The sequence below is a fragment of the Mobula birostris genome, chromosome 11 (genome assembly GCF_030028105.1).
Source record: "Mobula birostris isolate sMobBir1 chromosome 11, sMobBir1.hap1, whole genome shotgun sequence".
NCBI lineage: Eukaryota > Metazoa > Chordata > Chondrichthyes > Myliobatiformes > Myliobatidae > Mobula > Mobula birostris.
The window spans coordinates 41119471-41143767 of NC_092380.1; the positions used below are offsets into that span (position 1 = coordinate 41119471).

Sequence of the window (24297 nt, forward strand, 5' to 3'; positions counted from 1 at the left end):
TCAGAGCACACTCCACGTCCACCTGGGGGGGAATGTAGACCGCTGTCAGTATGATCAAGGTGAATTCCCATGGCAGATAGTAGGGACGACACTTCACCGACAGGTGTTCCAGGTCCGGGCTGCAGGAGCTTGTTAGTGCCACTGTGTCTGAGCACCACGCAGTGTTGATCATGTAGGCAGACACCATCTCCCCTTGTCTTGCCCGAAGACGCCGTGCGGTCCATCCGATGGATCGAAAATCCCTCCAGTCGGATGGCACAGTCGGGGGTGGCAGGGGAGAGCCAGGTCTCGGTGAAACAGAATACATAGCAGTTCTGCATCTCCCTGTAGTAGGTGAGTCTCCCTTTAAGATCATCCACCTTGTTCTCTATGGCTTGCACATTAGCTAGTAGGATGGTGGGCATAGGGACCCTGAAGCCCCTCAGCTTCAATCTGACCAGCAGCCCAGCTCTTTTCCCACGCTTCCTCGATAAGTAGTGCATCTTTCCAGGTCTCCATCGATGCAGTGTGTTGTTGTCTGCTCTTTGAGGTTGGTGTACGCGTCCCGCGGGAATCGATCCACGGGTCGCGTCGTCGGACACTCCGGGTCGAGCCACTTCCAGCTGCCGGGGGCCTGGGCTGTCTACTGGGTCAGGCCCCAAAGCCGACACTTAACCCCAGATGGCCGGGCTCTTTGCTGAAACAAGCCCTTAAGTCATCGCTCCAGTCGAGCCTCGGGCTCGATTTCCGAGGTCGGCAGCGGAGGCCTCACCTCCAGCAGCTGTGGATGGCCACCAACGGGGCTTTACGGTGATCACTCCGGGGAAGCGTCTGGGGCACCTTGAGGTCTCCGCCGTCACTTCTGTGTGGTCGTCAGCTCCGGAGAGGTGCTGGTCGGAATGGGCTGTATCTCCAAGTGCTCCGGCACGGTAGCAGACCGCAGGTCTCCAGGAACGTGGTGGGTCTCGCTGGTCGGGTCCAGGTGCGGTCTGGAGTTTAAGAAGCAGTTCTGGCGCGGTGGTCTCCAGCTCGGTCAGTAGCTTCGCCAGGGTGTTGTTGATCTTTATCGCTAGCAGCTTGTTTGGGTTACAGAGAGAGTTGTATTCAGTAGCTAACCAATTGGGATAGATGTAATTCTTTCCTGTGTGTCTGTAAGCTATTGTGATGCGTGGGTTTTTGGGCAGAAGGCACGATGGGGAGAGAGAGAGAGAGAGAGAGAGAGAGAGAGAATGGACGTGATGCTGTGAGCTGGCCGATGGGGCGGACCCTGAGGTCCACGGTCTTCGTCGAGGAGAAGAGACGAAGACAGACTCGTGTGGAGCGTCTAGTCGACCACTGTGGTTGGTCCCAGGCGGCAGGTTGAGGTGGTCAGAGGGGATCGAATGGTGGAAAGCCGACCCCGTTACTAGAGCTCCAACTGTACACAAAGAGGTTGAACTTTGATAAGTTTGGCGCCTTTTATATTTTATCCCTATTAATTATATAGTTCCAATAATATCTATAAATTGTTATGATTTACTCGTATATGGTGTATTGTCTGTTATTTGGCGGGGTGGGGTTCATCACACAGCATCCACACAAACTTAATTACCCAGTTTGGCGAGACCGAAGGCTGCTTCCCTTAGACGAAAGCAAGTTGAGCGAGCCTGAGGCTTACCGGGGGGCTACATTTGGGGGCTTTGTCCAAGATTGAATTCAGTGGTGTGCTGCGTGATTGCTCTGTTTAAATCAGTGCTGCTGTGTCTCTGTGGGATTGCGGTTAGTAATGTGTCTCTCTGTGGGACTGCTGGTTATTACTGCATGCGTGTTGGTAGTAGGACCAGGGGCTGTCCATACTGTTAGGAGAGAGGAAAGAGTGGTCTGATTCAGAGATAGTGTCTGCGAATAAATGTTCCAGCTATGGCAGGCTCCACCTGGCTTTTGGGATACAGTCCACCTCTAAAGGGGTGGAGGCGTGCGAGACGTGGGTGGAGCGGATCTCTCAGTTGTTAGATGAGTGGCAGTGCTCCGTTGAGGGACAGCGACAGGGATTGGTTGAAAGTTTGAGTACTCGGGCTGTTGACGGTGTTAGAACTGTTAGGTTCAATTACCCCGTAGTGACAGCTGCCAGTTATCTGAAAGGGGGGAAAAGCTTTCAGTGTACCTTCTCTGGCTAGGAGGGCAGCTAGGTTGCTTGCAGTGCCAGGGTGATCATTTCAGGGGATCAGCCCCTCCCTCAGTTGTTCAGCTGATCAGAGAGGTGTCGGGAAACTTAGTGGAGGCCCAGTGGGGGAGCGGCTTGGGGTCTTTGGGGGAGCACGTTCCCAGCAATGTACCAAGGAACTTCCTAAAGAAAAGACCCTATTCCTGAAGGCTTAGAGGGACCCAGTGTGTTGTTACTGATAGGTGGAAGCTATGCTAAAGCCATCCTCAACACCGGGGCACAGGTCAAGTTGTTGTACAGTTCTTTTTACAACCGGTGTTTGAAGCATTTACCCTTGACAACATTAAGGGCACCAGAGATTTGGGGTACCAGTGCCAGTGATTATCCAGAAGACGATGATTGGTTAGTGAACCTGGAGTTCATGGGGGCATTGTCTGCGCACCCAGCGTTTCGAGCTGCTTGTGAGGAAGTGTGTAGCAGCCTTGGGCGGTACTAAATTTAAATGAGACCCGATTGTGGTACGGCCTGGGGTAAGTATCTGAGGGTAGGGTGAGACCCTTTTAGTAGACGCTCTGAAATACCACGAGGGAGGGGAGTTGACCGCTGAAGACACCTCGGTGAGAAAGAGGTCATGGCGACTGGACCCTGTAGCCGTGGAAGACGTAGGCAGCATGTGTGTGGATTATAGGACTCTGAACAGGCGCACTGTCATTGACCAGAATACGGTCCTGAGGGCCGAAGACGCTATGGTCTGTTTGTGTGGTGCGACGCGGTTTAATGTGCTGGATCTGAGGAGTGGATGTTGCCAGATCCCGATGAGTGAGGCCGACGAGAAGAAGACGGCCATTATAGGTTCCCTAGGATTCTTTTGATCTGAAAAGATGCCCCAGGGCATATCCGGAGCCCCTGCAACCTTCCCGCAGGGCATGAGGAAGACCATGGGGGATGTGGAGGTGTTTGGAGTTTTGGCGTATATGGATGATCGCCTAGGGTTTGGATTCGCCTTGGGGGACGATGAAGTGAGGCGAGTGCCAGAGCCCGGGACCACTATCGAAGACTTGGAGTTCATGCTTGTCAAGGTGGAGACGGAGAAACGGAATTCCAAGCCGAAACTGCGGTCATGAATTAATCCACAGAGACGAAACAATGACCAACGTTTGAAAGGATCAGCAGAAACTCAAGAATTCCATCCAGAACAGATTGGAAGAAGTTGGTGGTGTAATTGTGTCCCGGATGGAGATGGACATGAAGCATGGGTCAGAACTGCTGAGACTGGGGCGAGAGTTGGAGGAATCAGAGAAGAAGCTGACATCTCGACTGCAGGAGGCTGAAGAGGCAGCCCAGGCTAAGTGCTTCACTTTGGAGAAAATCAAACAGCAGCTACTGATCGAGGAAATGAGGAAGAACACGGATTCAAAGGATGATGGTGCTGGATGTGTGGTACATGCTGCCTTTCGCTAACTTTCCCTTGATTGAGGAAGAGACTTTTGGCCCTTCACCCACTGAGTCGGGTGTAGTGAGGAGGGCTAGGTGTGGGCAGCCTGAGTTACTGCAGAACCCTGAAGGAAAAGAAGAGGGACCCCAGACATGGGACGGGGGCTCCGAGTTGCAGTGGAAGCATGAGTGAGAGATTGAGAGAGGAGTTGGCAAGCAGACCCGTGGTATCCCCAGTAGTGTCCGAGCCTTACGGGTTTAGGTGAGGGGGTACGGAGGTCTTGGAGGATTGGGAAACTCCCAGATAGGTTGGGACCGGGCGTAAGGTCCACTGTTTGGGGAGCAATGTCACTGTACTGTACCTGGATTGGGTTTTTGTGTCTGCAGGAATGGTTGGCGAGTTATTTAGAAGTCATGAGGACATGACTTTATTTGGTGGGGGGAGAGTGTAAGAGGTTTCTTCTTTTATGTTGCTGCATAGGCTAATCAAAATGGCTTCTTTGTTATGTGAACTGCTGAGAAAGTTCTCTCGCTAGCAGCTTGTTTGGGTTATATAGGGAATTGTATTCAGTTGCTAACCAATTGGGATAGATGTTATTCTTTCTTGTGTGTCTGTAAGCTATTATGATGCGCGTTTTTTGGGCAGAAGGTGTGATGGGGGGGAAGTGGGAAGAGGGAGGGGAGAGGGGGGGAGAGGGGGGAGAGGGGGAGAGGGGGGGAGGGGGGGAGGGGGGGAGGGGGGGAGGGGGGGAGGGGGGGAGGGGGGGAGGGGGGGAGGGGAGAGGGGGGGAGAGGGGGGGAGAGGGGGGGAGAGGGGGGGAGAGGGGGGGAGAGGGGGGGAGAGGGGGGGGAGAGGGGGGGGAGGGGGGGAGGGGGGGGAGGGGGGAGAGGGGGGGAGAGGGGGGGAGAGGGGGGGAGAGGGGGGGAGAGGGGGGGAGAGGGGGGGAGAGGGGGGGAGAGGGGGGGAGAGGGGGGGAGAGAGGAAGAATGAGAGAATGAGAATGCAATGTTGTGAGTTGGCCAAAGGGGTGGACCCCGAGCCGGAGTCCGAGGTCCAGGGTCTTCGGCGAGGAGAGGAGATGAAGACAGACTCGTGTGGAGTGTCTGGTCGACCACCGTGGTTGGTCCCAGGCGGCGGGTCGAGGTGATCGGAGAGGATCGAATGGTGGAAAGCCAACCCCATTACTAGAGCTCCAACTATGCACGAAGAGGTTGAACTTTGATAAGTTTGGCGCCTTTTACTTTTGTTTTATATTTTATCTCTAGTAATTATATAGTTCCAATAATATCAATAAATTGTAATTATTTAATCGTATATGGTGTATTGTCTTTTATTTGGCGGGGCGGGGTACATCACACAGCATCCACACAAACTTAACTACCCAGTTTGGTGGGGCCGAAGGCTGCTTCCCATAGGTAAGAGTTGACCAATAAGATAGCTCTTATTCAAATAATGCAGTACCAAGAGAAGCTTCCAGAATCATAACAGTGTAAATACTACCAGGGGTTCCCAACCTTTTTTTTAATAACATGGATGATACAACTATTGTTGGCAGAATTTCAGATGGTGAAGAGAGGACGTCTGGAAGGAACTATTGTTGGCAGAATGTCAGATGGTGAAGAGAGGATGTCTAGAAGGAACTATTGTTGGCAGTATTTCAGATGGTAAAGAGAGGATGTCTAGAAGGATCATCTAGTTGAGTGGTGTTGCAGCAACAACCTTGTATTCAGTGTCAGGAAGACCAAAGAACTGATTCTGCACTTCAAAAAGGCTCAGATGAGGGAACACACACCAGTTCTCATAGGGACCAGAAGTAGAAAGAGTGAGCAATTTCAAGTGTCAATATCTCTGAGGATCTACCCTGGACCCAACATATTGATGTAGCTACAAGGGTTATACTTCATTCAGAGTTTGAGATTTGGTATGTCACCAAAGAAACTTACAAATTTCTACTGATGTACTGTGGAGAGCAATCTAACTGGCTGCATCATAGTCTGGTATGGATGGGGGGGGGGCGGGCTACTGCACAGAATCAAAATAAGCTTCAGATTGGAAACTTAGTCAGCTCCAAAATGGACATTGGCATACGTAGTATCCAGCCATTTTCAAGAAGCGATGCCTCAAAAAAAAAGGGCATCCATCATTAAGGACCCTCATCACCCAGGTCTGCCTTGTTCTCATTGCTATCATCAGGAAGGAGGTACAGAAGCCTGAAGACACAATTCAGGAACAGCTTCATCCGTTCCGCCATCCAATTTCTGAGTGGACATTGAACCCACGGAAAAAAAATACACAAAACATTTAGTGCAATTCATGGTGTTTTTTTTTAAACAAGTACCTGGGGGTGCACCTGGATAACAGACTTCAGAGGAGCATCAGCACAGAGGCTGTGTACAAGAAGGGCCAGGGTCACCTCTACTTCCTGAGGAGACTGAGACCCTTTGCAGTATGCAGGCCTCTCCTTCACACGTTCTACCAGTCTGTTGTTGCCAGCACAATCTCCTATGTGGTGGTGTGCTGGGGCAATGAGATCAACACACAGGATGTCAACAGGCTCAATAAATTGATTAGAAAGGCTGGCTCTGTTATAGGAGTCAAACTGGACACACTGGAGGATGTGGTAGAACAAAGGACCCTACAGAAAATCTTGGCAATTCTGGACAATGTTTCTCATCCTCTGCATGCCACCTTGGCAGAACAGAGGAGCATTTTTAGTATTAGACTAAGACAACTGCGCTGCTCCAAAGAGTGCTACATGAGGTCATCCTTACCCTCGGCCATTAGGCTTTACAATAAGGCAGCCTATCGCCAGGGAAGTGATGAACCCCTCTTGTTTGTGGTAACTTTTTTTTAATTCTTTCTACATCTCTTCTAATATTTATATCTGTGCAGTTGTAATGCTACTGTGACACCATAATTTCTTTTAGAATCAATAAAATATCTATCTGATGTATTGCATTGTACTGCTGCTGCAGAGACAACAAATTTCACGGCATATGCTGGTGAAATATTTATCGATGGAGGAATTCATCCATTGAATGCTGCTGTTTTCTTTTGATTGACCGTAAATGAACAAATTCAGCAGATATTGGACTGAATTCATACAATGGTTTTGACAATTGCATCTCCCAAACCTTAATTTTCATTGTACCTTTCAAGATGATTTTCGATACCTCACTTTCTTCATTGTTCCTAACTTGTTGGAAGTAGTGAAATCATTTCATTTTCACTCCTGGCTGGTTCTGGCCCCTCTAAGCATGAAATGCTTGAAACTGCAGTGAGCAAAACAGTTCTGAATGGTCTTACTACTTCTTGCTCACCAACTGTCAGTGACAAAAATCACAGCGTTTTAAGACACAAATACACACAACTTCTGGTCAAGATGGCACCTGCGTACAACACTCACTTGGTTGACCACAAAACTATTTACTTCACTTCTTTTACCTTACGTCTGTTTTTTGTCTAAACTGTACATCTGGAAATGTTGGCACTTGCGATCTGCAGTTTGGAGATCGTTTGGTTGATCCAGCACATTGGTGTTTCTGAGGAGATTCTGGGAGGTAACATGCGCAAGCCTCAAGGTGAGGGGGCTGTGGGATGTGGTGCAAGCCGACAATCAACCCTAATTCACTGATTAAAGCGAGGAGGGAGAGCACCGACTACCTGCCTTCTGATCACTGGTGGGATCACTTTGCTGCCGGAGAGGGGAGCTTGTGTGGCCTCTTGCTGTGCCCAGATGATAGGCCTCTGGGTCTCTCTCTTTTGAGACGTTGGAGGATGTCACTGAGGTTTTCTGCGTTAATAGATCTGCTCTATGGTCCCCCCCCACCCCCCAAAGTCTTAGCAACACACATCAAAGTTGCTGGTGAACGCAGCAGGCCAGGCAGCATCTCTAGGAAGAGGTGCAGTCGACGTGTCAGGCCGAGACCCAAAGTCTTAAATAGTTTTTATATTCTGTGTTTTTGCCTGTTCTTTCTCAGGTTCTTTTTTTGTGCAGGGAGAGGGGGATTTCGGGGGGTGGGGGTCGATGCTCTTGTTGCATTTTTGTTAGTTCTTCGTGCGGGTGGGAGGTAGGCAGTTGATGATCCTGTTGCTGTACTTATTTTGCGCAGGGGTGGGTGGGCTGGCTTGCTGTTTCTCTTTGAATTGACTTCCATGGTTTTTGTTTTGAGGTTATCTGGAGAAGAATCTCAGAATTGTATACTGCATACATACTTTGATAATAAACGAATCTTTGAACTGATGCCATTTAAAAACTGATTGCTTGAAGCACATTGTAGTGTCTAACAGCCACGCAAATGCACACAACTGGCAATAGTTAGAAACTGTTCAGCAACAGTCCCCTGTCCCAAATATACAAAGGGAATCCTGGCTAGTTTCTTGATAAGTTTTTGTTTGATAACTTGCCCAAATAAGTGGCTGCTCCGATTAACCGATAGCCCAATTAACTGTATATATTATTACCATGTACATGTTTACTTTATGAACTTTACATGACCAAGGAATGTCATTGCACTCTGGTGTACATGACAATAAACATATGAATCTGAATCGTACAAGCATGGCCTACAAGGGAGGGGAAGAGATTAAAATTAAAGCTGCTGTAATTGTCTGAAGTAAATTATAAGACACCAATGTAACAGGTAAAATTTACATCCTCACCCCCGATCCTTAGAGCAAGAGAAGATAATTCTGCTACTGATGTTACTAATGCACTTGCCCCTCTTATTTCAAACCCTCTCACTTTAGTAAGGATGACTAATACACTTACCATTATCCCAGACCGAAGCACTGGCAGTCACGGATAAACCACAGAAAGAGAAAGAAATTAAAAACATTCTTGCCCACATTGTGCTTAGATTGCCTTTCAACATTAAGGATAAAATTTCTTGGTCCCAGCTGAAATTCCATTATCACTTTTGTTCAAAACACGTTTTTTCTCCGGGCCCACAATCAGATTCCACAATGATGTGAAATGGATAAAATTCTACCTGCTCCTTCTGGAGACTCTGCGCAGAGAGCAAAGCAGGCCCCCAACACTCCTCCAAATGCAGTTGTGAGCTGCATTTTAGCTGCACTCCATCGATCAAATCCTGCCCTCAGCAGGATAGCAAAGTCTCCGACCTGTGGGTTAGACATTGTTATGAGTACACCAAGTTCACAAATATGAATTTCTCACAACAGGGAACTCAAATGCTGCCTTTAAACTCCAAACTGTTCCCCTCAGGATTTCATCTTCGTACACATCAACAGAACGTGAGAAATGCTGGCTGGAGTAAGTTTACTTTGGCACGTTCAATTCAATTATAACAAGGGTACTTAGAATTTACTTCTAACATATGGATGACTGAATTGAGTTACAGATGGTACATTATTAGTATTACAATCAGCATCTCCCACTTTCCAATGACACTGAGTGGAACAGCTAAAATTCCTCACGTCAATTGAAAATTGATGGTCACAGAGGGAGCTACGAGGATGAGTGTCATTTCCTCGAATATATTTTTGTAGGAATGGGGTGAGAAGGAGGGTGACAATGCACTGAACTGAGAAAACGTTAAGAAAAAAGGTTGGAAAGATAAATTATTCACATTAAGAACAAATTTACTCACCTCATGTGGGACTTCATGAAGCAGAATAGCTAGTGTTGTTGTGAGCCCAACCTGTAAGATAGAATAAGTTTATATCGAAACTGCAAGTGGCTTAATAGACAGTTGTAAGCAAAACAATGTGAATTAGATAGATCATGCCACTAATAACTGCTACAACAGTTGTTATCATGCGTGACTAGCTTATTGCAGATCTCACTGAAGGAAACAGTGAAACGAAGCTGTTTGTGTTAGAGCCATTTAACTACTTGTCTCTGCCACCACTTTAAAAATATCAATAGCTTGAATTTGGATTTGATGAAATTGGTTTCACACAAAGCAGCATACAAAGTGACAGGGCCTAGAGCATTAAAAGGCATAGTCTACATTTATAACAAAACAAATGGCTATTATTTAATGTATCAAGTTCATTATATATCAACACTATTAATCCTGCTCCTTTTCCTTATTGTCCTGTATCCTTGTAACTTATTCTCTCTCATATGTCCAACAATTCACCCCTGACTTTTTCTACCATTAACCAACACCAAGAGATATTTTATGGCGGCCGGTTAATGTACAGATATTAGAAGAAACCCATGTCATCTTGGGAAAGAACATGCAGACTCTGTACAAAGAACACTTGAGGCCAAGGCTGAACCAGCCCTGTGGAGCTGAATGGCAGCAGCGCTAATTGCTGTGGCAACCTTTCTCTAGTTTCATTACTAGAACAATTCTGGTGTGTCAATGTATAAATCAGAATCAGGTTTAATATTACTGTCTGTCAGCTTTCAACTATTTCATTCCTGTACACCCCCTCATCACCATCTGAAATTCTGCCAACGACAGTTGTGGCATTAGCAAATTTATACACGTCATTTGAACTGTGCCTAGCCATTCAGTTGTGGATGTCAAGGGTAGAGCAGTGTGTTAAGCATGTATTCTTAAGATGCACCAATGTTGATTGTCAGTGAAGAGGAGATATTAGTTCTGGTCTGCACTGACCGTGGTCTCCTGATGGAGAAGTCGAGGCTCCAGTTGCAGTGGAAGGTAAAGAGGCCCAGGTTCTGAAGCTTGTTGATTAGTACTGAGGATACGATGTTGTTGAACGCTGACTTGTAATCAACAAACATCAGCCTGATGTAAATATTGCTACTGTCTAGGTGATCCCAGGCTGAGTGTCGAGCCAGTAAGACTGCATCTGCTGCAGAACTATTGTGCCAATAGGCGAATTGCAGTGGGTCTAGATCCTTACTTAGGCCTCACTGGTCTAATCTGATTCTGAGAGAGCTGCCTTTAAGCAATTCTGGATTTACCACACTCAAGGGATTGTGGAATAGAGAGCCGGCAGGTCATTATAGCATGGGAGGCTGCTTGCCTCTGAGCTAGCGCCAGCTTTTTGCAAGCTAATCCATTACCCAGATCTTTCCCACAGACAATTTATTTGCTTTATTGATTGCAGATTTTGAAATATTGTGCAACTTAACAGCTGTACAGGTAAGTTTTTTTCCAAAATGGAAGTTTTCTTCTACCTGAAAGTAAACCTTCAGTGACAGTAACAGCCGAACATTTTGTGGGAATTTAGTTGCTACATGCAACTTGAGACCAACAACTACTGGCTACAAAATCCATCTCATCATACTGGTAATTAGGGTACCAGAAGTCTCACCAGCATAAATATCTGTGAGAAGCAAAGACAAAACAAGAGAGTGCCATCAAGAGTTATTATTGGGCAAACGCCTGGCAGCACAGTGGCAAAGCCACTGCCTCACTGCAACCTGGGTTAATCCTGATCTCAAAATTCTGCCTTTGGGTGCTGTCTGTATGAAGTTAGCGCATCCCTTTGTGGCCATGCGAGTTTCCCTTGAATTCCTCTCAAATCCGAAAGACATGCGAGTTGGTTGGATAATTGGTCAATGTAAAATGTCCCTAGTGCTTAAGTGAGTGGTAGAAATGGGGAAGGGTAAAAGAGTTAATGATAATATGGTGGGAGGGGGAGAGAGGAAGAGTTGAAAAAATGCAATTGGTATGAATGGGTGGTTGATGATTGGGGCAGACTAAAAGCCGAATGGCTTGTTTCTATATATGTCTCCGTGGCTCGAATACAGAAACATAGAAACAAAGAAAATAGGTGCAGGAGTAGGCCATTCGGCCCTTCGAGCCTGCACCACCATTCAGAATGATCATGGCTGATCATCCAACTCAGAACCCTGTACCAACCTTCCCTCCATAACCCCTGATTCCCTTTAGCCACAAGGGCCATATCGAACTCCCTCTTAAATATAGCCAATGAACTGGCCTCAACTGTTTCCTGGGGCAGAGAATTCCACAGATTCACCACTCTCTGTGTGAAGAAGTTTTTCCTAATCTCGGTCCTAAAAGGCTTCCCCTTTATCCTCAAACTGTGATCCCTCGTTCTGGACTTCCCCAACAACGGCAACAATCTTCCTGCATCTAGCCTGTCCAATCCCTTTAGGATTTTATACGTTTCGATAAGATCCCCCCTCAATCTTCTAAATTCCAATGAGTATAAGCCTAGTCGATCTAGCCTTTCATCATATGAAAGTCCTGCCATCCCAGGAATCAATCTGGTGAACCTTCTTTGGACTCCCTCTATGGCAAGGATGTCTTTCCTTGGATTAGGGGACCAAAAGTGCACACAATACGCCTGGTGTGGTCTCACCAAGGCCTTGTACAACTGCAGTAGTACCTCCCTGCTCCTGTACTCGAATCCTCTTGCTATGAATGCCAGCATACCATTGGCCTTTTTCACCGCCTGCTGTACCTGCATGCCCACTTTCAATGACAGATATTATTGGCTATGAGACCAAGTCGTAGGTATTATCTAATACTATTTCATCCTAACTTATTACCCAGCTTTAGTCTAGGTCTATGAGTGTCTGACTGATGTAGCATGCAGTTGTCTGACTGAATGCCTATGTGTCTCTAATCAACATTGCTTCCAAAAAGAATTTGAAAATATTTTGTTGTTGTATTCTGAAAGAGGAATTTGAGAGATTAAGTTTAGTTTGCAGTTTTTCTGACCAGGCCAAAGTTAATAATTATGCAGCAAGACGAATTCAGCACTCTTCAAATTCTATAATGTGACCAGAACAACAATTACATTGATTCACTCCTAGGAGCAAACCTATAGGTAGGAACTAAGGTCTTATGTTGCAGATTACCCTTGGCAAATTAACTTCTTCTACTTACTAACCTTTCTGCTAACAAGGAAGCTGCCAGCCACTGCCAGGCCATGTGTGAAGTTATCAATACCATTAGCAATCAGGTTCAAGTATCCACTAATCTAAAGAACAGAAAGTGTTGTTAAATTTTCAAAACAAAATGGAAATGCAGTCATGCAAAATCTGAAAAAACAAATCAATCCAGCGTACATCTGTGGCCCCTTACCTTTATAGCTTGAACAGGCTGAGTAAATGCCTTTAGCTGTGATGTAGCGTCATAGCAGTAACCATTTCTAAGTTCAAAATAAGAATCAATGCAATGCATATTCACAGAGGAAATATTTTTTCCATTCTGAAGGCATTTTATCCCTTTATCTGTATAACAACATCTATTCTGCAATGTCTTCTGGGTCTGAAGTGTCTAGAAGAATAAGAAAATTTCTAATGAGCGGAGGTTTGGCTGCAACAGGAAGTGATGATATTTCTTTTAAAAAGTCACTTACAACCTCAGGATATTCCTGGGAGGCTTCCAGTCAATGAAATATTCTGTCTTCCTATTATGACACAACATTTATGATAGCCAAACAATACAGTGATGAAAAGATAATCTACTGGTTTATAAATAAAGAATAGTAATTTATAGCCGCATACTTAATTACTAAAGTCAAAACCCAGTTTGCCTTTAATACCTCAAAGATGCTTCTGCAAAGTACATGGTTATAAACAGCAGGTTTTACTTCTGTGAAAGATAAAAAGGTCCAAACTACACACAAGGAGGAAAAATCTGTACATCAAAGACTGCCGAATCAGTGATTTTGAAGTGTAGTACATATACAACTCACATTGTATAATGCAGAGGACATTCCCTTGAATGTTACTTGGAATGAAGTGTTTCAGTGTCAGAAGGGAGAGGATAGGCTGGTTTTGTTTTCCTTGGAGTGAAGGAGGCTGAAGAGGACCTGACAGACGCATACAAAATTATGAAGGGAATAGACAAGGTAGATAATTGGAAGCAGATGTGGTGAACCTTTCTGAGACCATGTGTCCAAATTTGTGATATCAAAAAAATTATCTCGCATGACATGGTAATTTTGAGCAGAGATAATCATTGATTAATGAATTAGTAATAATAATTATGGATTAAAAGAAGAATAACTATGAGTCCTGTTGTATATTTGCATATATTTATTTCACTATTAAGTATAACAGAGATTGAAATAAATGAAGAATTTTATAAAAGCTGTTCAAAAACGATTAATACAATTTTTTTGAAAAGACTATTGAAAAATAACAATTCCTAAATAGCATTTTTATTGTACCTCATATATAACACAAGAAATGTGAGCATGAAATTATAAGCTTTGTTGCACATTCATAAAAGATGAAGGAAAATCAGCACACTTTACTCTCGGTTGCTGAACTAGCAAGGACAACTACTTTATATCTAGCTTGTATTTGGTTGCTTTGAGAGCTATGCATATGGCGCTAGTTTCTTCAGCAAGTCTTCTCCAAACAATTAGACTTGACCAAGTTTATCGCTGAAAACAATAATTTACATGAATATTCATGGAAGCACTAAACTACATAAAGTATTTCCGTTAATACCACTAAATATTCTGTACCCACTAACAAATGACAAAAGATAAAATATAAACAGAGGGAAGCCAAAGCTAACTGAGCCAACCATTTAGTTGTGAAAAGAAGTTGCTGCTCCATTCAGCACTAAAGGAAATTAATATGGATCTATTTTATTTTGGGTTGGGCTTAAAGAATTGAAGGCTGGCACTGCATGCCAAAGGTGTGCCATCCTTGATAAAAAAATAGTTTCCCTAAAGGATGTTGAAACTAGACAGCAGAGCAAAAGAGATTAGAGAGTTCTGAGGGAGAACTTTTTCACTCAGTTGTTTGGAACCTGGAAGACACTGGCTGAATGGATGGTGGAGGCAAAGCCCAACACAACATTAAATTATCTAGATAGCACTGGAATTCCCAAGCTATAGAAGGCTACAGACCAAGTGCTGATAAATAAGGAATTTGTGATTGGCATGGATATGATGAAAAATCAATTGTTCCCATACTGTTAGAATCTGACTCTGTCTCAAAATTCTAACATTTCATTACAAACAGTGCTTCAGTGGTTCCCCCCACCCCAATTCTGAAAGGGAACTCCAAACTCTCCTGTAATTAGAAGCTGGTTTTGACACACTGAATCATACAAGCTGAGTGGGGTGGCATTGCCAATGGCTTTACTGGGATTGCATTTTTTGTTATCTGCAGAAGTCTGTACCCCTCTCATTAAGGACTTACTGCAAAATGATCAATTTAATATATTCTATACTGGGCCTTAATAGCTGCTTATATTTATCTCATTTCAGAGCATCAATTCTGCAGAATAAGCTGAAGACACAAGAGAATGCAGTTGCTGAAATCTGGAACAATAAGCAATCTGGTGGAGGAACTCAGGTCAGGTAGTATCTACGGAAGGAAACATAGTCAATGTTTTGGACTGAGGTCCTTCACTTGGACTGAAAGACTAGAACAGAGATAGTAAAAAGAAATGAGGAGGAGAGATGATACAAGAGCTGGCTGTACACTGCTTTACAATTAAGTGAAGGGAAAATAAGCTGCTTTACTGGAAAGTGTGCTATTCCCTAGGCAGCTCAACAGTAGAATAAGTAGATGCAGGGTATGGAGAACTTAAGTAATACTCAAAGGTTAGCCAATTCCTCATGTAAACATACTCCATTTGTAGCACTGTAAGTTTAATTCTAATATTGTGGCACAGCAAAGTTAGTGAGAAAGCTCCAAGTTTGGAACGGGTGCCAGAGTAGAAGACGACAAAGTAGGAGGGCTTTCTTTGGCTTAACAGGGCTTCGGTGAAATTGGGTCGAGGTGAGGTAGATTGCCTGTGTAGAATACAGACAAGGAGGTATGTGTGTGAGGACAGTGTTCTGTGCTCGGTGTCAGATGTGGGATGTCTGGGAGAATCCCAGCCTCCTGGACAGCCACATCTGCGCCAGGTGCGTCAAGCTGCAACTCCTTAGGGACCGCGTTAGGGAACTGGAGATGCAGCTCGATGACCTTCATCTGGTCAGGAAGAGTGAGGAGGTGATAAATAGGAGCTATAGGCAGGTAGTCACACCGGGGCCTTGGGAGACAGATAAGTGGGTAACAGTAGGGAGAGGGAAGGGCAGGACTCAGATGCTAGAGAGTACCCCTGTGGCTGTCCCCCTTAACAATAAGTACTCCTGTTTGAGTACCTTTGTGGGGGGTGGGGGGGGAGACGGCTTACCTGAGGGAAGCAACAGTGGCTGCGCCTCTGGCACAGAGTCTGGCCCTGTGGCTCAGAAGGGTAGGGAAAGGAAGAGGATGGCAGCAATGATAGGGGACTCTATAGTTGGGGGGTCAGACAGGCGATTCTGTGGACACAGGATAGAAACACGGATGGTGGTTTGCCTCCCAGGTGCCAGGTCCGGGATATTTCTGATCGCGTCCACGATATCCTGAAGTGGGAAGGAGAACAGCCAGAGGTCGTGGTACATATTGGTACCAACGACGTAGGTAGGAAAAGGAAGGAGGTCCTGAAAATAGACTACAGGGAGTTAGGAAGTTGAGAAGCAGGACCTCAAAGGTAGTAATCTCAGGAATATGGCACACACGACAGTGAGTATAGAAAAAGAGAGAGGTGGAAGATAAATGCGTGGCTGAGGGATTGGAGCAGGAGGCAGGGATTCAGATTTCTGGACCGCTGGAACCTCTTTTAGGGCAGGTGTGACCTGTACAAAAAGGACAGGTTGCACTTGGATCCCAGGGGGACCAATATCCTGGCAGGGAGGTTTGCCAAGGCAATTGGGGAGAGTTTAAACTAGAATTGCTGGGGGGTGGGAACCGAACTGAAGTGATGGAGGAAAGGGAGGTTGACTCACAAATTGAGAAAGCTTGGAGACAGTGCAAGTGATAGAGAAGGGATGCGCTCAGACTGATGGTTTGAAATGTGTCTATTTTAATGCAAGGAGTATTATGAACAAAGCAGATGAGCTTAAGAGCATGGATCAGTACTTGCAGCTATGATGTTGTTGGCCATTACAGAGTCTTGGACGGCTCAGGGGCAGGAATGGTTACTTTGAGTGCCAGGCTTTAGATGTTTCAGAAAGGACAGGAAAGGAGGCAAAAGGGTTGGGGGCATGGCACTGTTGATCAGAGATAGTGTCACGGCTGCAGAAAAGGAGGAAGTCATGGAGGGATTGTCTACAGAGTCTCTGTGGGTGGAAGATTAGAAACAGGAAGGGGTCAATAACTCTACTGGGTATTTCTTATAGACCACCCAATAGTAACAGGGACATCAAGGAGCAGATAGGGAGACAGATTCTGGAAAGGTGCAATAATAACAGGATTGTCATGGTGGGAGATTTTAATTTCCCAAATATTGAGGGGTTTAGATGGGGTGGAGTTTGTTAGTGTGTTCAGGAAGGTTTCTTGACACAATATGTAGATAAGCCTACAAGAGGAGAGGCTGTACTTGATTTGATATTGGGAAATGAACCTGCTCTGGTGTCAGATCTCACAGTGGGAGAGCATTTTGGAGATCATGGTCACAATTCTCTCTCCTTTACCATAGTGGGATAAGAACAGACAAGTTAGGAAAGCGTTTAATTACAGTAAGGGGAAACATGAGGCTATCAGGCAGGAAGGTAATTTCTTCAGCAGTTTGGACAAGTCATGACTGCGCAAACGTGTGGACGTCAGCCAGTGAGAACAGTTTAAAAGGAGACAGCTTTATTGAGTGGGCACAGAAGGAGCGGGTGTCGGAGTAGAGGTAGGGTGGCTTTGGCAATAACGGGTCAAGGTGAGGCAGGTTGCCTGTGTAGAATACAAACAGGAAGTATGTGTGAGAGGCCACTGTTCTGTGCTCGGTGCCAGATGTGGGAAGTCCGGGAGACTCCCAGCCTCCCAGATGGCCACATCTGCGCCAGGTGCGTCTAGCTGCAGCTCCTTAGGGACCGTGTTAGGGAACTAGAAATGCAGCTCGATGACCTTCGCCTGGTCAGAGAGAGTGAGGAGGTGATAAATAGGAGCTATAGGCAGGTAGACACACTGGGGCCTGGGGAGACAGATAAGTGTGTAACAGTCAGGAGAGGGAAGGGCAGGAGTTAGAGGCTAGAGAGCACCCATGGCTGCACCCCTTGACAATAAGTCCTGCTTGAGTACTGTTGGGGGGCGGGGGGGAAGAGGATGGCCTACCTGGGGGAAGCAACAGTGGCCGCGCCTCTAGCACAGAGTCTGGCCCTGTGGCTCAGAAGGGTAGGAAAATGAAGAGGATGGCAGCAGTGATAGGGGACTCTATAGTTAGGGGGTCAGATAGGTGATTCTGTGGACACAGGAAAGAAGCACTGATGGTAGTTTGTCTCCCAGTTGCCAGGATCCAGGATGTTTCTGATCGCGTCCATGATATTCTGAAGTGGGAAGGAGAACAGCCAGAGGTCATGGTACATATTGATACCAATGAGGCAGATAGGAAAAGGGAGGAGGTCCTGAGAACAGACCACAGGGAGTTAGGAAGGGAGTTAAGAAGCAGGACCACAAAGGTAGTCATCTCGGGATAACTGCCTGTGCCACGTGTCAGTGAGTATAGGAAAAGAGTGAGGTGGAGGATAAACGCGTGGTTGAGGGATTGGAGCAGGGGCAGGGATTCAGATTTCTGGATCATTGGGACCTCTTTTGGGGCAGGAGTGACCGGTACAAAAAGGACAGGTTGCACTTGAATCCCAGGGGGACCAATATCCTGGCGGGGAGGTTTGCTAAGGCTATTGGGGTGAGTTTAAACTAGGATTGCTGGGGGGAGGGAACCAAACTGAAGAGACAGAGGAAGAGGTGGTTGGCTCACAATATAGAAAGCTTGGAGACATGCTAGAGGGAGTAGAGGCAGGTGATAGAGAAGGGACACACTCAGACCGATGGTTTGAGATGTGTCTATTTTAATGCAAGTATCATGAACAAAGCGGATAAGCTTAGAGCGTGGATCAGCATTTGGAGCAATAATGTTGTGGCCATTACAGAGACTTGTATGGCTCAGGGGCAGGAGTGGTTACTTCAAGTGCCAGGCTTTAGATGTTTCAGAAAAGACAGGGAGGGAGGCAAAAGAGGTGGGGGTGTGGCACTGTTGATCAGAGATAATGTCACGGCTGCAGAAAAGGAGGAAGACATGGAGGGATTGTCTATGGAGTCTCTGTGGGTGGAAGTTAGGAACAGGAAGGGGCCAATAACTCTACTAGGTGTTTTTTTTTTAAATATAGAGCACCTAATAGTAACAGGGACATCGACGAGCAGATAGGGAGACAGATTCTGGAAAGGTGTAATAACAACAGGGTTGTCATGGTGGGAGATTTTAACTTCCCAAATATCGATTGGCATATCCCTAGAGCGAGGGGTTTAGATGGGGTGGAGTTTGTTCGGAGAGTTCAGGAAGGTTTCCCAACACAATATGTAGATAAGCCCACAAGAGGAGAGGCTGTACTTGATCTGGTATTGGGAAGTGAACCTGGTCAGGTGTCAGATCTCTCAGTGAGAGAGCAGTTTGGAGATAGTGATTGCAATTCTATCTCCTTTACCATAGCATTGGAGGGGGATAGGTAAGCGTTTAATTGGAGTAAGGAGAAATACAAGGCTATCAGGCAGGGACTTGGAAGCATAAATTGGGAATAGATGTTCTCAGGGAAATGTACGGAAGAAATGTGGCAAATATTCATGGGATATTTGCGTGGAGTTCTGCATAGGCATGTTCCAATGCAACAGGGAAAGGATGGTAGGGTACAGCAACTGTGGTGTACAAAGGCTGTTGTAAATCTAGTCAAGAAGAAAAGAGGAGCTTATAAGAGGTTCAAAAAACTAGATAATGACAGAGGTCTAGAAAATTATAAGGCTAGCAGAAAGGAGCTTAAGAATGAAATTAGGAGAGCCAGAAGGGGCCATGAGAAGGCCTTGGCAGACAGGATTAAGGAAAACCCCAAGGCATTCTACAAGTATGTGAACAGCAAGAGGATAAGACTTAAGAAAATAGGACCAATCAAGTGTGATAGTGGAAAAGATGTTTATGGAACTGGAGGAGATGGCAGAGGTACTTAATAAGTACTTTGCTTCAATATTCACTACGGAAAAGGATTTTGGCAATCATAGGGATGACTTTAAGGCGGAACAGAAAAGCTTGAGCATGTAGATATTAAGAAAGAGGATGTGCTGGAGCTTTTGGAAAGCATCAAGTTGGATAAGTCACCGGAACCAGACGAGATGTACCCCAGGCTATTGTGGGAGGGGAGGGAGGAGATTGCTGAACCTCTGGTGATGATCTTTGCATCATCAATGGGGATGGGAGAGGTTTCAGAGAATTGGAGGGTTGTGGATGTTGTTCTATTATTCCAGAAAGGGAGTAGAGATAGCTCAGGAAATTATAGACCAGTAAGTTTTACTTCAGTGGTTGGTGGAGAAGATCCTGACAGGCAGGACTTATGAACATTTGGAGAGGCATAATATGATTAGGAATAGTCAGCATGGCTTTGTCAAAGGTAGATCGTGCCTTACGAGCCTGACTGAATTTTTTGAGGATGTGACTGAACACATTGAGGAAGGTAGAGCCTTAGATATAGTGTATATGGATTTTAGCAAGTCATTTGATAAGGTACCCCAATGCAAGGCTTATTGAGAAAGTAAAGAAGCATGGGATTCAAGGGAACATTGCTTTCTGGATCCAGAACTGGCTTACCCACAGAAGGCAAAGAGTGGTTGTAGACAGGTCATATTCTGCATGGAGGTCAGTCACCAGTGATCTGTTCTGGGACCCCTACTCATTGTGATTTTTATAAATGACCTGGATGAGGAAGTGGAGGGGTGAGTTAGTAAATTTGCTGGTAACACAAAAGTTGGGGGTGTTGTGGATAGTGTGGAGGGCTGTCAGAGGTTACAGCAGGACATTGATAGGGTGCAAATTTGGACTGAAGCGGCAGATGGAGTTCAACCCAGATAAGTGTGAGGTGTTCATTTTGGTAGGACTCTTGGCAGTGTGGAGGATCAGAGGGATCTTGGAGTCCGCGTCCATAGGACATTTTCCATCCAGGGGGTCAGGTTGGACATGGTGGAGGATTACAAACACCTGGGGATACGGATTGACAATAAACTGGACTGGTCAAAGAACACTGAGGCTGTCTACAAGAAGGGGCAGAGCCGTCTCTATTTCCTGAGGAGACTGAGGTTCTTTAACATCTGCCGGACAATGCTGAGGATGTTCTACGAGTCTGTGGTGGCCAGTGCTATCATGTTTGCTGTTGTGTGCTGGGGCAGCAGGCTGAGGGTAGCAGACACCAACAGAATCAACAAATTCATTCGTAAGGCCAGTGATGTTGTGGGGATGGAACTGGACTCTCTGACGGTGGTGTCTGAAAAGAGGATGCTGTCCAAGTTGCATGCCATCTTGGACAATGTCTCCCATCCACTACATAATGTACTGGTTGGGCACAGGAGTACATTCAGCCAGAGACTCATTCTACCCAGATGCAACACAGAGAAACATAGGAAGTCATTCCTGCCTGTGGCCATCAAACTTTACAACTCCTCCCTTGGAGGGTCAGACACCGTGAGGCAATAGGCTGGTCCTGGACCTATTTCCTGGCATAATTTACACATTACTATTTAACTATTTATGGTGTTATTATTACTTATGGTGCAACTGTAACAAAAACCGATTTCCCCCGGGATCAATAAAGTATGACTATGACTATGACACTTAAAGCTGCTCTGCAGGCTGACAGTGTTGTTAAGAAGGCATACGTGCATTGGCCTTCATCAATTGTGGGATTGAGCCTTTAGGAGCTGAGAGGTATTGCTGCAGCTATATAGGACCCTGGTCAGACCCCATTTGGAGTACTGTGCACAGTTCTGGTCGCCTCACTACAGGAAGGATGTGGAAACCACAGAAAGGGTGCAGAGGAGATTTACAAGGATGTTGCCTGGATTGGGGTGCATGCCTTATGAGAATAGGTTGAGTGAACTCGGCCTTTTCTCCTTGGAGCGACAGAGGATGAAAGATGACCTGATAGAGGTGTACAAGATAATGACAGGCATTGATGGTGTGGATAGTTAGAGGCTTTTTCCCAGGGATGAAATGGCTAGCATGAGATGGCACAGTTTTAAGATGCTTGGAAGTAGGTACAGAGGAGATGTCGAGGCAAGTTGTTTTTTTTTTACAAATGCAGAGAGTGGTGAGTGCGTGGAATGGGCTGTCGGCATTGGTGGTGGAGGTGGATATGATAGAGTCTTTTAAGAGACTCCTGGATAGGTACATTGAGCTTAGAAATATAGAGGGCTATGGGTCACTATTATGTACACGCAACTCTGGGGAAAGTACCGGTTACACGCACGCAACACTGTAAAAGTATCAGCAGCAATAGAACACACCTGGGGTCTGTTTTTGATGTTAAAATCCACTATCTTTATTAGCAACTACTAAATATAGTAACTTAACCAGGTGATCAAAAGTTAGCAGTGTTATGCATATGTAAGTGTATAGGTAAAGTTCCCAAACTTATTCAAGCTCAGGTGGCAAGAGCTACAGTCTTACGATGGTATGTACGAAAGTTCAGTTCAATCCTCAGGTTAATTAATGTGAGATATTTGTAATCAAAGGCGAATGTTGTGAGAAGGCAATTACATTGATATTCCACAGATTTCATGACAGCAATATAAAATAACAATAGCTGTAGGTTTTATCTCCGAAGTTGTTCCACTCCACACATGAAGTATCACCAACAGTGATCTTCAACGAATATCCTTTCAACACAAGTGGTATCACACCCGCATTCAGCTACGGGACATCCCAAAGTGGTGGCCACAGAATTCTCAAACCGAATCCACGCATGGATTATCACCAACAGTAGCTTATCACAAAGGGGACCCTCTTCCAGGGAAAACTACTACCCAGGCAAGGGTAGACACACCAGTAGATTCCACAAGGTTACCCCAACCACACAACATGATAGCCACTTATCCAGTTCCACGACATACGAAATAACTCCAACAGTGATTTGCCACAAGATTACCATCTTCCAGTGAAATACCACACCCAGACAAAGGGTAAACATAGACATGGTATTCAAAAAGGTCTCCCCTTACCAGAGAACCCACTCCTGTGGATTAACGATGTGACAATCACACTTTCGTATTCGAATGGAATAAAATTCACCCTTACGGGCTACTAGGAGACAGTCCAAACAGTGACCTCTTTGTCACTAGGTTTCTTCTGTTTCAAACCTTCCTCTCCCCTCCTCTCTGCAAACTTCTTCCAGTTGTAGCACTTATGAGAGTCATTTATTAATACTCTGGATCGATCTCAACTCACCCCTTTTGGGCTACTTAAAGTTTAAATCAGCGACTCCACTCACTGGTGTCTTTCATTGATTGAAACCATCTCGACTCTGACCATGTGTCTCTGTGTGTGTGTCTGTAACAGGATCACCTGACCTTGCTTATTCAAAACAAGCCATGAGAAACCATAAACATTCATTGTCCATCAAATAACTCCACCTCTCTCACCATAGTAACCAAGCGATTTTGTCGTCAGTAGAAATCCAAAATTCAGTCTCATTCTCTTGGCTTCTTAAAGTGACAGTCCACAGAAAAAATGAACCCTAGGGGTATATAACAAACCCCAGGTAATTTCTAAGGTAAGGACATGTTTGGCACAGCTTTGTGAGTTTTCTATGTTTCTCTGTTTCTATGTTCCACCAGGAATCTTGAGGCTACTGACATCAATGTGATATCTAGCATTTGCATTCAAGAAAGCAATACATATTGTCAAGTATGAAAGGCAATATAAACTAGAGGGCATAATTCTGAAAACAATGTATGAACAGAGAAACAAGTTGTATGTGTAGAACAGGGACACAATGGACTGGAAATGCTACGACCTGGAGTAAAAAACCCTAAATTTTTGGAGGAACTCCATGCATGAAGCAACATCTGTGGAACTAAAGGAATAGTGAACATTTGAAGTTGGCACCCTGCACTCTGAGTGAGATAGCTTGCATAAGGAGCTGAATGGGATTGATGAAGCAGTGGCTGGAAGGTGACAGATGGAACCAATTGATAAGGAGGATAATGGATAGATGAAGCCAAGTTTAGTGGTAATGGGGAGGGGATGATGTATGGAGTTGGGAGACAGTGGCTGACGAGTGGTAGGTAGAAACATAAGGAAAAGCAGCAAGATGGAATTAGGGTTAGAATGATTTCGAGATGCAGAATACATTAAGGAGTATGGGAAAAGAGGGAAATTTGGTTGTGAAGTAGAGTATAAGCCGTGAATACATTGAATGACATAGTAGGTTTGAAAGCCTCTCCTATATTCCCCATGTATTTTACACATTGTAACTTGACAAAGGATACTAATTTTAACAAGCCCATTTTTGGGATTCACAGAATTATCAAGTTGCTATTTTAAATGCACCCCAAATGGAATAACTTTCTGTGCTGACAGTTTAGTCAGCAAGTGGTCAATTTTACCTGTTATTGGCCAGCTAAGAATGGTGACCAGCTCAAAAAAGGTACTGAAACCTGACATACTTTATACTTTATTGTCACCAATCAATTGATACTAGAACGTACAATCATCACAGCGATATTTGATTCTGCGCTTCCCGCTCCCTGGATTACAAATTGATAGTAAACATTAAAAATTTAAATTATAAATCATAAATAGAAAATAAAAAAATGGAAAGTAAGGTAGTGCAAAAAAACCAAGAGGCATGTCCAGATATTTGGAGGGTATGGCCCAGACATGGGTCAGGATCTGTTCAGCAGTCTTATCACAGTTGGAAAGAAGCTGTTCCCAAATCTGGCCGTACGAGTCTTCAAGCTCCTGAGCCTTCTCCCGGAGGGAAGAGGGACGAAAAGTGTGTTGGCTGGGTGGGTCGTGTCCTTGATTAT

At 45.1% G+C, this 24297-nt stretch overlaps 1 protein-coding gene across 2 annotated transcripts in view; it reads right to left on the reverse strand.

Moving 5' to 3' along the window:
• The window catches only part of slc39a13 (solute carrier family 39 member 13), an 80360-nt gene that overhangs the window by 14713 nt on the left and 41350 nt on the right, over window positions 1-24297 (reverse strand). For both annotated transcript variants that reach the window (XM_072272126.1, XM_072272125.1), the window contains exons 5-8: window positions 12557-12751; window positions 12363-12452; window positions 9170-9220; window positions 8549-8681 (exon numbers count right to left, since the gene is read on the reverse strand). In XM_072272126.1, coding sequence (XP_072128227.1) covers window positions 8549-8681; window positions 9170-9220; window positions 12363-12452; window positions 12557-12751 — 469 coding nt within the window. The remainder of the gene's footprint in view (window positions 1-8548; window positions 8682-9169; window positions 9221-12362; window positions 12453-12556; window positions 12752-24297) is intronic.